The 14,610-nt window shown below is 35.2% G+C and overlaps 1 protein-coding gene across 2 annotated transcripts in view; it reads left to right on the top strand.

Annotated features, from left to right (window-relative positions):
- Positions 1–14,610, top strand: part of OSCP1 (Organic solute carrier partner 1) — a 110,348-nt gene that overhangs the window by 22,021 nt on the left and 73,717 nt on the right. For both annotated transcript variants that reach the window (XM_076517323.1, XM_076517321.1), the window contains exons 5-6: positions 5,746–5,849; positions 11,869–11,997. In XM_076517323.1, coding sequence (XP_076373438.1) covers positions 5,746–5,849; positions 11,869–11,997 — 233 coding nt within the window. The remainder of the gene's footprint in view (positions 1–5,745; positions 5,850–11,868; positions 11,998–14,610) is intronic.

Below are 14,610 nucleotides of genomic sequence, written 5' to 3'. Positions count from 1 at the left end.
TAAAAACAAAATATTTTATTTCTTGTTTATTATGATTAATTCAGTTGCTAATATCAGCTAAAAATCAAAACAACTGTGAGGGCAGACAGATATACTTGTGCCCCATCCTGTGATGTAGCAGAGATACTAGAACAACATTTTGCCAGTTGTCAAATGCCAGTGTGATCACCATAAAATCTCTCAAACAACCTAGAGCTTTAATATTTACCAGACTTTTTTGGTTGAAGCTTTAATTGTTGATGCCAGCTTCTCAGCAGCATGATTACCTCATTGGTAACTATGTGAGATTTAGCAAATTTTCCTTGATATTCTGAGCTTGGAAAGTATATAAGAAATTAAGAGGTCTGTGTTAGGTTTCTCATGTTTGGCAAGGTATAACCATAATCAACTGCTTACATCTTGTTTTGAAAATAAAAAAGCCCTTTAAAGACACCACAAGAAAACTTTCAAAGAGTACTGAAAGTAGGGGGTGTTGTTATACTGTTGTGTTTCGTGTATTGTTCCTCTTTACTTATTGTTCTTTTTCATCCTCTGGGTAAACTGACTTCTATAAATGTAGAGAATAATATCATATTCTCACAAAATGTCATTTTTGAGTTTAGTTGTGGCTGAGCTCTCCTTGCTTCTATGTCCTAATCAAGACTACATGGCTTTTATGTTTTTCTTAAGCTGTATGTGTTGTTCAGACACAGATTTGTTTAGTAAGCATTTTCCAATCATAATAGAGTTGAGCACACATATTAGGTTTATTTTAGTTACAGATATCAAACTGATTTGCTGAAACATCTTGCTGGTTTATGAACAAATTCTTGGTCTTTAGAAAATCATCTGGGTTCAGCTTCTTATGGGTAAAGAACATACCTGTTCTGGATGTAGTGAGGTGTTCCATAACTTGGGTATCACTGTTATCATGGTGCACCTCTCATCTATGCAGATGCTTTCTGCATGATTAATGCACTCATTGGCCACTTTATCTTTTCATTGTGGGATTCTAGAAATAAGTGTTAGGGGTGGTAAGTATGTTTTTGAAGTTAACATTTTTCTATAAAATGTATTTCCAGTAACACTTACATCCACTGACACTCTCCCACCCTTCCTCCCCACTAAGAGTCAGTATTAGAGTCTGGGATGGTGTTAGCTGTAAAAGTGATAAAAATTACTTGAATGAGTACAGTACTAGAACAGAGGAAGTACTGATACAAGTGGAGAGTATGTCACCAAAGGTAGTTGAGTAGGGTATAAAAAACTGGAGCAAGCAAGAAAAACTCAAGTCTATCCTTAGATGGACAAAGTTGAAACCCTGAAGGTTGAGGAATAGCTACAAATGTCAACAGAGGTAACTACTTTGGAAATTTATATGCAAAAACGGCTCGTTTGGGCTGAGAAAACACTTTACATAGAAGAGCGAACAACCTTTCGACCTTCTTCGGTCATCGTCAGGTTCACAAAGAAAGAGGTAACTGACCGGAAGCTGACCACATGTTTGAAAGGGGTTGTGTAACTGTGTGTCGAAATGTAGAGGGCGGTATTAGATGTTTGAATATATAATATTATTTATTATATTAATATAGGTATAAAGGCGTTCCTTTATATTGGTTTATTTTGGGTTTAAGTTGTTGTATAAGTAAGGCTTCTTTAATTTTACGTTTGTTTATGTTTGTTTCTTTATTTAGTATTTGAGTGTTTTCTATGGTTATGTTGTGTTTATTTGACTTGCAGTGTTCGAAAACGTGTGAAGGTGACTTTTATGTTCTTTGAATCTGGTTTATTTTCTACTTGTTTCTCAATATAGAAGTCGTGGCAGTTATCACATTGTATTTTATAAATAATGTTGGTGTGGTGTTTGTCAGTGTAGTTTTTACATAGTATAGACCTCAGTTTTGTGCGGGTTTTTTGAATAAATAAGACATTAATTGGAATGTCATATTTTGTTACTAATTTTTTGCCAAATGTTGGTTATTTGTTTGCTGATGTCGAGAATATATGGTATACAGCAGTATATGGTTTCGTGGTTTTGATTCTTGAGCTGTATTTACTTTAGTTGGTTGATTTTGCTTTCTGTCTAGGTGTGTGCGTATAATGTTTTCTACGGTTTGTGGAGGAAACTTTATTGATGTTGGTGAAGTATTGTTTTATTTTGTCTAATTCATCGTTAATTTTATCTGGTGAGCATAGTTTTATGGCTGTGTTTATTTGGTTTCTTAGTATGTTGAGTTTTTGTTTTATTTCATGTGCTGAGTCCCAAGGAATGTATAGTCCAGTATGGGTGATTTTTCGGTGGATTTCTGTTTGGAATTGTGTATCAGTTCTTGTAATTTTGAGGTTAAGAAATGATATTTGATTGTTTTCTTCCTGTTCACATGTGAAGTTGATGTTGGGATGTATAGAGTTAATGTGATTGAAAAAATTAAGTATGTGTTCTGTAGATTTGAATCCCATAACCGTGTCATCTACATATCTATACCAGTATAGTGGTGGATGTAATGCTGTGTTAATTGCTTGTGTTTCAACTTGTGTCATAAAAATATTGGCTAGAACTGGTGATACTGGGTTGCCCATGCTTAGGCCGTTTGTTTGTATATAGTTTTGGTTGTTGAACATGAAGTTTGTCTTTATCGTGGTGAATTCTATGAGGGTTGCTAACTGGTTACTGGGAATTTCTATAGTTGGGTTAGGGTCTCGGATATAGAGTTCTAAGGCTATCTTGCAGGCTTCAAAAACTTCTGAAAAAAGGGATATAACATAAAAAACTGGCCATTAAGGCTTTATGATAAAGTTGATTTAGATCATACTTGAACACGAATGAATACATTGATAAAAGCTGAATGAACATCATATTGGAGAATGAACATGCTATGTATTTACCAAGGTTGTAATTAATCCATTCATATGTGGACATTATTGGTCGTAATGGACAATCTGGTTTATGAGGTTTGGGGATGCCGTATATTTGTGGTGTGCGTGAGTCGGTTTTAATAGGTAGGAATAAAGTGTTTGTGAAATTGTGTTGGCTTTTTTTCATTTGTAGTAGTAATTTGTTCAGTTCGCGTCTCGTGTGTCTTTGTTGGATTTGTGTGTATTGGTTTAAATTTGTTCGTGTCTGATAGGATGTTATTCATTTTTGAATGTATTCATTCGTGTTCATTATGACTATAGCGTTACCTTTATCTGCTTTTAGAATTTTTATGTTTTTGTCTTGTTTCAGGTTTTTTATGCAATTAATGTCTTATTTTTGTAAGGTTGTTTTTCAGTTTTCTGTTTTGTGAAATTATGTTGATGGTTTTGTGAGAAAATTCTTTGAAAAAATCGTTTAAGATGTTGTTTTTAGGTGTTTCTGGAAAATATAAATTTGTAATTTTACCTGGGAAGGTTGGCTGTTGGATGTCAATAAAATTATCTAAGTTGTCTTCTTTCTGTTGGTTGTTTTTGGTTGTTTCCTTGTTTTTGTTCTCATTTGTAGTAGTAATTTGTTCAGTTGCGTCTCGTGTGTCTTTGTTGGATTTGTGTGTATTGGTTTAAATTTGTTCGTGTCTGAAAAAAGCCAACACAATTTCACAAACACTTTATTCCTACCTACGTAAAACCGACTCACGCACACCACAAATATACGGCATCCCCAAACCTCATAAACCAGATTGTCCATTACGACCAATAATGTCCACATATGAATCGTTTAATTACAACCTTGGTAAATACATAGCATGGGCATTCTCCAAATATGTAACATCAGCCAGCTCATTTATCAAAGACTCTTTTAATTTCAAGTCTAATCTAAATCAACTTAATCATAAAGCCTTAATGGCCAGTTTCGATGTTATATCCCTCTTTACAGAAGTTCCAACCACTGAAGCCTGCAAGATAGCCTTAGAACTCTATATCCGAGACCCTAACCCAACTATAGAAATTCCCAGTAACCAGTTAGCAACCCTCATAGAATTCACCACGATAAAGACAAACTTCATGTTCAACAACCAAAACTATATACAAACAAACGGCCTAAGCATGGGCAACCCAGTATCACCAGTTCTAGCCAATATTTTTATGACACAAGTTGAAACACAAGCAATTAACACAGCATTACATCCACCACTATACTGGTATAGATATGTAGATGACATGGTTTGGATTCAAATCTACAGAACACATACTTAATTTTTTTCAATCACATTAACTCTATACATCCCAACATCAACTTCACATGTGAACAGGAAGAAAACAATCAAATATCATTTCTTAACCTCAAAATTACAAGAACTGATACACAATTCCAAACAGAAATCCACCGAAAAATCACCCATACTGGACTATACATTCCTTGGGACTCAGCACATGAAATAAAACAAAACTCAACATACTAAGAAACCAAATAAACACAGCCATAAAACTATGCTCACCAGATAAAATTAACGATGAATTAGACAAAATAAAACAATACTTCACCAACATCAATAAGTTTCCTCCACAAACCGTAGAAAACATTATACGCACACACCTAGACAGAAAGCAAAATCAACCAACTAAAGTAAATACAGCTCAAGAATCAAAAACCACGAAACCATATACTGCTGTATACCATATATTCCCGACATCAGCAAACAAATAACCAACATTTGGCAAAATTAGTAACAAAATATGACATTCCAATTAATACCAAATTTATTCAAAACCCGCACAAAACTGAGGTCTATACTATGTAAAACTACACTGACAAACACCACACCAACATTATTTATAAAATACAATGTGATAACTGCCACGACTTCTATATTGAGAAACAAGTAGAAAAATGGAAACCAGATTCAAAGAACATAAAAGTCACCTTCACACGTTTTCGAACACTGCAAGTCAAATAAACACAACATAACCATAGAAAACACTCAAATACTAAATAAAGAAACAAACATAAACAAACGTAAAATTAAAGAAGCCTTACTTATACAACAACTTAAACCCAAAATAAACCAATATAAAGGAACGCCTTTATACCTATATTAATATAATAAATAATATTATATATTCAAACATCTAATACCGCCCTCTACATTTCGACACACAGTTACACAACCCCTTTCAAACATGTGGTCAGCTTCCGGTCAGTTACCTCTTTCTTTGTGAACCTGACGATGACCGAAGAAGGTCGAAACGTTGTTCGCTCTTCTATGTAAAGTGTTTTCTCAGCCCAAACGAGCCGTTTTTGCATATAAATTTCTCAACAAGTGGGTTTCTCGTCATCACTGATTACTTTGGAAATACATTTTTACTCTAGTAAAATGTTAACATGTATGAAGATTGAACATTTTTATAAAAAATCTGGAAGCTGTTGAAGACATTCACTCGTATTCTTAAAATATTTTATTGATGAAAATCTTCACTTTGATTTATTGTTATCAAAGCGAATAATGTGTATTTCATAAATTATTTATAAGCATAAACAAAACTGTAATATGAAGTTATGAAAAACAAAAGGGTATAAAATCTTTCAAAATTATTTTTCTTGTTACAGCTTTAACTGTTGTAAGACATCATGATAATGTCACAAATATTATTACTTATTTATAGCCTTAATTAAACAGATGCAACTGCAAAATAATGCAACTTTTATTAATTATAGAAATATATTTACAGCTGTGTTGGTTCTCTCAGTCTACAATGTTTAGTTTGAAAGTCAGATAACAATTTGTTACAAAAACTAATTATATTTTTTTCTCGTTTTAGAAAACATTTATTCAACAATATTGTTTATAGGTATCAGCATTTTTAAAAGATGGAACTCAAACCTCCAGTGGACGCTTTGTTTTACCAACTTCTGGGCCAGTTTCAAGGGGAGCAGAGGTTCCTGGCACAATTAGGTAAGAATAGGACACATGAATATCAATACTTGATGTCTCTACTAGGTATTAGGTAAATTATGGTAGAAAAATTCACTATCAAAATGTAAAGTAACTACATTATTGAAAGTATATAAATTATTTCTTCGTTTTGTAAGATCAATAGGATTTATGATGGATTAATCAAAAATGAACAGAGTATATTTTCAAAATATTATATAAAGGAGTAGTATTTGATATCACTAACATTTTAAAAACAGATTCTGTAAAAGATTGAAATGTAAAAATGACTTTTTTTAAAGATTGCTTTTTTATTAATTTTCAAACACCTTTTCTTTGTATATTATTGCTAATTTGTATCAGTTTTCAAATATGTTTCATCTGAAACATGTTTTGAATTTTTGTTCAATAAAAGAAGTTTATTTTATTATAATATTCAGGCAAATTGAAAAGTTATAGACACATTATGTATAACAGGTTAAGGAAATGTTAAGCAGAGATTAACTCAAACATGGGCAACAAAGGAAGAACAAGTAAGGATAAGTGAACAATTGAAATAAAAGTTTATTTTCCAATAGATTAATTCTGGAATCATGTTGGCCAGCTGCTTTAATTTGTATTAGGAAAGTGGTTGCTTGTTTGTTTATTTTTTGAATTTTGAGCAAAGCTACACAATGGCTATTTGCACTAGCCATCCCTAATTTAGCAGTGTAAGACTAGAGGGAAGGCAACTAGTCATCACCACTCACTGCCAACTCTTGGGCTACTCTTTTACCAATGAATAGTGGGATTTACCATCACATTATAATGTCCTCATGGCTGAAATGGTGAGCATATTTGGTGTGATGGGATTTGAACCCGCGACTCTCTCAGATTATGAGTCGAACACCTTAACCCACCTGGCCATGTTGGGCCAAAAGTTGTTGCTTGAGCTGAAGAAAGCATATTTAACTCTCTCAGTACAGGATTGGTTCTGTACCAATGATAAGACCATTTTTACTAGTATATAGTTTTAATACGATAACTTTTAATACATTATGTGTATCTTCACAAATGTTGTCAGATTTTTAGTGCACATTACAAGTATTTTGTGCACAACAAATGAGTTTTTTTTTCCTTAATTAAGCATTTTCACTAAAAATTTCGTTTGGTTTAGTTTGAATTTCGTACAAAGCTACTTGAGGGCTATATGCACTAGCCATCCCTAATTTAGCAGTGTAAGACTCATCACCATATATGTATTGTGTATAATCTTCTTAATACATTTTAAATGCTTGTTTTCACAAACATTTTTATTTTATCTGTTATTTTTTCTACCCTAACTCTACACAATGTTGGTCAATTTGACTGACATTGTAACCACCAACAAAAACATAAACCTAAATTACTCCTTTTTATTTTTCTAGATAGGCTTTAGATTCCAATATGAAACTACATTTATTTATCCTAAGTAGCTTCAAACTTGTAACAGTATACATCTATTTATATCTGTTTATAATTATATTTTATTGTTCTGTTGCTCTTTGAACAGTGTCTAACTACTATTTGTACCATTATAAGTTCTAAATCACTTTGGGAATGTGGAGGCCGTGTTACACTATCAAATTATGTTATCCACAATTTGCTTGGTGCTTGCCTAATGAAACATTTGTATTAAGTTATTATTAGTATTTGTTTTACCTTAACTAACCTAAAGAGATCCCTGTTTTTACATTTTAGCTACATTTATGGAAATAATACACTGAATAATTTTTTATTTAATTACAAAATGCACCAAAGAACATTGACTAATAACGTGCAAAACGTATGTAATTTTCCTTCTCTGTTACAGTTTTTTTGTCTTTCTAACTATGTAATAAGAGCCATTAAAAATTGATCCAAGCTAGTCATTATCTTTTGTGTGGGAACAAAGCTTGTACTAATAGTGAAACTGATATTTTTTTATTCCAAAAACAATGTTATACAATATATCATTTGATAGAAGAAAATCTTGGCTTTCTGTTGGTTATAAATAATATATAATTAAACATAAAAGAGAACTTGTGATGACAAGAAACCCACTTCAAGTAAAAATGTATTTCAGGATGGCTGGTATGGGTATTAACACTTTTACCAATAAAGCAAAGAACAATGTTTCAACGTTCGTAAGTCATCTTCAGGTTAACAAAGAGAAATTTTGAAACTGACTGTTGCCAGTGCCAGGCACATGTCTGAGGGACAAGAGTGTAAACAGGTATGGGATTGAGCTACTAGTGATGTCAGTATGACAACAGTCTACCTTTGTAGCCCTTTTATCTTTGTTGGACCATCATATACTGCCTATTCCTCCTAATTCTTTCCAGTTACTTTAATTACTGGTATTTCTTTTAGTTGATTTCCTCTACGTAATACCATCCACCAGCACCAGTGACTACCCTGAGGGTTGGGGTTTTGTTAGAGCTTGACTGTTGGTGTTTCTTTCTTGCTGGCTTCCATTCATCAATGATTAATAGGTGTTAACAGTTCTTTTAGAAGGTTTCATTCTCTTGTTCCTTCCCCTTCCTGATTTTTTATTCCCTATTTCCTTTCGTCATCACTGAGATTGTGTGACATGGTGTGTCTGCCATAGGTGGTTAAAAATCGAATTCTTGCCTCATAGAGTTTTTTTTCACCCTGAGTTGAGTGTTCTCACCTGGTGGTAAGTGCCAGTGACAGATGTCACCATTGCCTATTTCCACATTCTGTTAACACTTCAGTTTTGACTTTCTCTTTAGTTTGTTCCAAAGTGTACTCCTCTTCAACCTCTCCCTCTATTTTTTTCCCTTCTGTGTCAGCCTTGATCCCCTAATTTACATCCAAAATACCTGTCCTGCATCTTCATAACTCGTTTTTGCCCAGTCCTTGGTGAGAAGAAAAAATCTGGTTTCACATATAGAGTTCCTTCCCTGTTAGTTCCTTTCATTTGTCCATCTTCCCTTGCAGGGTACCAGCACAGGTTTAAGGTCTTGTGCTATTGGTCAGCTGGTAAGATTTCCTGTCAACTAGTATCCTGTGGCTCGGGTAGCAAAATTTCTACCACGGCTCTTTGACTGTTGGTCTTCAGTCTCCTTGTTGTCTGGTTTTTCAGGCTGTCCTTTCACATACCTTCCATTTTTCTAGTTTCAATGGAATTTTTACATTCCTTATTTTCACTCTGTTTATACAATGCTTCTGGTTTCAGAGGCTTTCTATTCATTCTCCCCTTCTGTATTGGGTCTTTACTGGGGTCCTTTATACTCTAACTTCTAGTTGAACCACTTTCCTTATGTTCATTGTATCATTTGTCCCTTAAGATATATTTTCTTCTTCTTTTGGCTTGTGAATGTTGTCAGGTCTGATTTGTTTGCCATTGACTTTTCCCATACTTGTTATCCCCCCACCTATCTTCTCTTTTCTCCTCAAGTCTGCAAGATTTGAGAGGGTTGTTTTTTCTCTTCTCCTGTTTCCTATCTCCCATTTTTACCATCATTTGGACCCTAATAGATTCTGTGTACTTTCAGGGACCTCAAGTGTGGTATTGCATGTACTGCTGTGCTCAAGGGTATGCACAACAACCATATTATTTCCTGGCAGTTCTCCTTCTTTTGTGATCTTTCCCCTTCTTCCTCATGAATTTGGTCTACTTTATGGTCCATTTGGCTTACTCATCTCTCCCTTCTTCATCTCATACCTTATTCCATGTTTACTCCCATCCACTTCTCATCTTCATTATACCTCGGTGGAGATTGTCCATACTGTCAGGTAAATCATGCCCACTACATTTCTCTCTGACTGTCTTCATCTCATTGTGCTTTCGTCCACATTTAGGTTACGTCTTCCACCTGTGGCCATGATCAATACTTCAAAGCAAATTTAACAGGTAAGTTTTCTTCATTTTCTATTTTTAGGGACCTTTTTATCCCATGTATCCTGCTCTATGGTGAATTGTATCTGACCAAGTATTCTTTAACTTCAAACCTACACTGAAAGCTGTGTAGGCTCACACTGTATTGTCCATGACTCTGTACACTCACCATAGAAATAGGGTGTTCCACAAGATTGCTAGAAGGTTATCTACCTCATGATAATTTCTTCATAAACAAGGGCATTCTGGACTACACCACCCATGGACTGCATGGGTAAAGCAAAATGGACAAGCTGCCCATGCCTTGAGTTAATATAAATTATTCACTATGGTCTGTTTTTCAAAACAAGGTTTCATGGTCACCCATTGCACTGTCTCTAGTGATAATGTTCCTCTGGACTATCCAATGCATTCTCACCTTCCTCTTTTGAGTGGAGTGTGGGAGTCCTTGTCATTTTCTGTTCCAATACTGGGGTGGTTGATCATGGAGGCACTGTTGTGGATGGGTTCCACAAAATCATTGGCTATAATCATTCAGTTGAGAGTAGAGAAGTTGTGTTCTGCTGGTAAATGTGTGGTGTGGCCTCCACAGGAGTTGGTCTGTCCCTTTACTTGTGGATGCAACCTCCTTATACCATTTACAATACCATGGAGTTGGTCCATCACATTACTGGATGGTTTAGCTTCCTTATACTGTTTACATTTTCAGCAATATTCACAACCCCTGCCATCTATTTATCACCTTCTAAAATGACATGGACTCCTTATACCATTTACAATACCGTGGAGTTCATCCGTCACTTCACTGGCTGACGTGGCTTCCTGCTACACATTTCATACCAGTTGGAATTGATTTGTTTCAAATGCTGTTTACCCATTTTAACTGGGAATCCTCATCTTCCTTTTGCATAGACATTGGTTCCCAGCATTGAGGTATTAGATTCAACTGAATTAATCAACATAAATTCTTGTATAAGTTGAATCCTTCCTGTTGATGCATAATGGAAAGTCCAGGACTGCTGTAAGGTGTTCATTCTTGTGTTGTACCCATTACTCAGAGCAGGTCTTATTTCTTGATTACTGGTTTGTAGGTGAAGATGATATGATCCTCATCTTATTCTTGTAGAATGTCAGTATCTTGTTGAGGAGGTTTTGGATGTAGTTGACTTGTTGAGTACAGTCTGACACACCATAGCCACTCTACATCTCACATTTTCTCCCCTTGATGCGTGATGACGAGAAAACCCACTTATAGAGAAAATTATATATTTAAAAACTGCTGGTATGGGTAGAGAAAACACTAATAGAGGAGCGAACAATGTTTCAACCTTTTTCGGTCATTGTCAGGTTCACTACATCTTTCCCTGACAATGACCGAAGAAAGTCGAAACATTGTTCGCTCCTCTATTAGTTCTTTCTCTACCCATACCAGTCATTTATAAATATATAATTTTCTCCCCTTGTTTTTTTACAAATAATGTATATGGGTAAAGAGTATACCTAGCTCTGAAGTAGTGCAGTTCCCTTCCATTGATCTCTGGATCTCTTTCTTTTATGGTCAGGGGTACCCTTTGAATGCTTTTGGGTGTGCTTCTGTTACTCCCTCCAACCAATCCTTTTGCTTCTCAATGTGGAATTCTTGCTAATTTTGTGAGGGGAGATAAGTAATATCGGAAGTTATAACTTTCCTATACTGAACACATACTTCCAGTAGGTGCTTACCTTCACCCTCACTTCACACCTTTGCTCCCCACTTTTTCAATGCTTACACCTTCTGCCAAGCTTTAAAGAGAAGGTTCAGTAGAGGAGTGTAGTGGGAGTCACATGCCTTACATGATCATGCTATGCTACTGTTGGTTAAAGGATGATGCACAGTGATGTTCCTGAAAGACTTGTTGGCATATATTAATTCCAATGAGGGGTAGTGCAATGCTTGTGAAATGTGTGAAGCAAAAGTTTGTATATAAAGGGCAACACTGAATAAAAATAGCTAATTTTGTGATAGGAGGTAAGTACTTCTCAGAAATACCTTTTCAGTATAAGAAAAATATAACTTCTTTTGAAAATTGTGAAATAGATAATGATTGAAGTTTTTCCCAGCTTACTGACAAATAAAGTTATTATAAGTTTATAACAAAGAAATATTAATTATAAAGATGTATTTTCTGTACTTTCTAGGGAATATGGTCCAAATGGAAACCTGCTTTCAGAAATAAACTTTCTTTATGACTGTGATTATACACCTGCATTGGCACCAGGTTCACTAGAGCTTGGAGAATACCATGGAACTTCTTTAGGAACAAGCATGTAAGAAATATCTTTATTTTCAAAATTATTTAATATATTTTGAACTTTTTATTTATATTCTTTGAATTTTGAAGCTTTTCACGTAATCAAATAATAAAGAAATTTATATTCATGAAAATGACTAACGAAAACAACATTGGCCACGCTATTAAAAAAAATTGAAAGATGTTAGTTTAATCAAAATGATTGCATTTCAACTAGCCTTCAATGTGAAAATTGATGGGGGTTTTCATCAACAAGTTTCATGCAGTATGGCATAATATCTGTGCTCAATGAGCATCTCAGCTCTGCCTCTAAATTTATGTCAGTAAGCCGAGATCTGTATTTAGATTTGATGAAATCTAGCATAGAAAATGTTAACTTACACACTCTTGTGGATCTAAACATGGAAAATAATTTTGAAATTGCTATCTTTAAATTTGGAAGACTCTCATTTATCAGAATAGTAAGCCACATCTCTCTGATAGAACATTTTTGTTTACCTTTTATGTATTCTACACTTTGGAGGGTAAACATCTTGTTTTCAAATCCACACTCATTGAAAGACAAAAAAGATGTAATTTCCTTTCTGAAATTTCCTAAATCAAATTGAAATGGATCATACAAAAATTCAAATATCAATTTAGGATTTTTTAAAGATCTCTATATATATGGGTTACATGGCCATTTGCCCATTTTTATTAAAATTTTTTTAATGGACAGGATATTCCAAGTTTGTGTGGGTTTGACACTTTCCTGTTCTTTTCTACAGGAACTTGTAGTCCCTCAGGGCTGTGTTCTGAGTGTCACACTTTTCAGTATAAAAATTAATGCCATCACTGAACAACTCTCTCTCTCACTGTTGCAAACAAGCTCTATGTCGACAACTTTCACATCTCATGTCAGTTGTTGAACATGAAGTATATTGAGCAGCAGCTACAGACTACCCTCAATCATTTACTGAAGTGGACCACAGCAAACAGCTTTAACTTCTATCTTTCTCAAACCGTTTGCATGCACTTTTGCTGCCAACAGGATATTCACCCTGATCCTGAACTCTGTATCATTGAAGTTGTGCTGCCTGTGGTCCCTGGGACAAAGTTCTTGGGGCTTATATTTTACCATAGGCTGACCTTTTTACCACACATCAAGCAGCTACGGGTCAAATGTACAAGAGCACTGGACATCGTCCGTGTCCTCTCTACCACCACTTGGGGAGTGGATTGACATTCTATGCTAAAGATTTATCGTGCTCTTATTTGATCAAAACTCGACTATGGATTACTGATCTATGGCTTTGCCAGACCATTGGCCTTAAAGATGCTAGACCCTATTCATCATCAAGGACTTCGGCTCTGCACTGGGGCTTTCTGCACTTCCCCAGCTCAGAGCTTATAGATAGAATTTCATGAACCTTCTTTGCACCTCTGCCATTTGCAACTGTGTTTATTATATGCTTCGAAACTTCATTCCTTACCAAAACATTCCATCTGGGGTTGTGTTTTTCTTCCTTGGTGGGCCATACTTTTTCAGACCAGATGGTCTGCCATTGCTCCTTTTGGCCTTCATATCCAGGTGCAGTTGGATGAATTGGGTCTGTCCTTGGATAATATTGTTGTATCCACTGGTGGTCAGCCCATCCCACCTGGGTTTCTTACAATTCACAATTGTGACCTATCTTTAAGTCATCTGAGAAAGGTAGAAACTCCTGATTGGAAATACTGTCTGCTATTTGCTAAACATCTTTCGAACCATCCTTCCATTCCTGTTTATACAGATGGTTCAAAATCAGGTGACTGTGTGGGCTCTGCCATGGTTTGTTGTGGTTTGGTGGTTACACACAGAATCCCCTCTACAGCTTCTGTGTTCACTGGTGAACTGTATGCCATTTCTCTTGCCCTGGATCACATAGAAGCTGAGCAGTACTCAAACTACATTATTTACTGACTCGATTAGTTCTCTATTGGCCCTGGAATTACTTCATGTTGGTTCACACCCATTTCTCTTTAACATCTTTTTCTATTCAGTATTTCTGGATACAAGGCCATGTTGGCATTTGCGGGAATGAGCTTGCCAACACTGCAGCTAAGTGTATCTGCTCTGGCAATATAACTGCTGTGTCTGTCCTATACAAGAACTGCAGTCCTGTATTCAAGGCTCAGCTCTGTGCCAGCTGGCAGTCGACTTGGGAGTGAGCAATGCAAAAACAAGCTTTTCCAAATAAAACCATATATTGGAATTTGGCCATCTTGCTTTCATAAGGATCAGAAAGAGGAAGTTGTTCTAACTAGACTACGCATTGGTCACAGTTTTTTAACTCATCGTTTTCTTTTATCTGGAACTGATGCACCAGTGTGTAGTTTGTGTAACACTCAGATCACAATAAGCCACATTTTACTTTCTTGTCATCGTTACGACTCTCAGTGACGGCAGCATTTTAAACATGTTCTGTCTCAAGGTTTGTCCATAACATTAGAGAGTGTTATTGGTGATGGTGACACTGTCCACCTTGGTAATGTTTTTAGTTTTTTAAAGGCCATTAATTTTTTAATGCCATTTAAGTTTTTTTAATTTATATGTTACACCTCTTTATTGTGGCTCCCTTTTAAAAATCACAGTTTGATTTTAAATTAG

Source organism: Tachypleus tridentatus, chromosome 8 (assembly GCF_004210375.1).
Source record: "Tachypleus tridentatus isolate NWPU-2018 chromosome 8, ASM421037v1, whole genome shotgun sequence".
Classification (NCBI taxonomy): Eukaryota; Metazoa; Arthropoda; class Merostomata; order Xiphosura; family Limulidae; genus Tachypleus; species Tachypleus tridentatus.
This window is presented reverse-complemented; position numbering and strand designations above follow the sequence as displayed.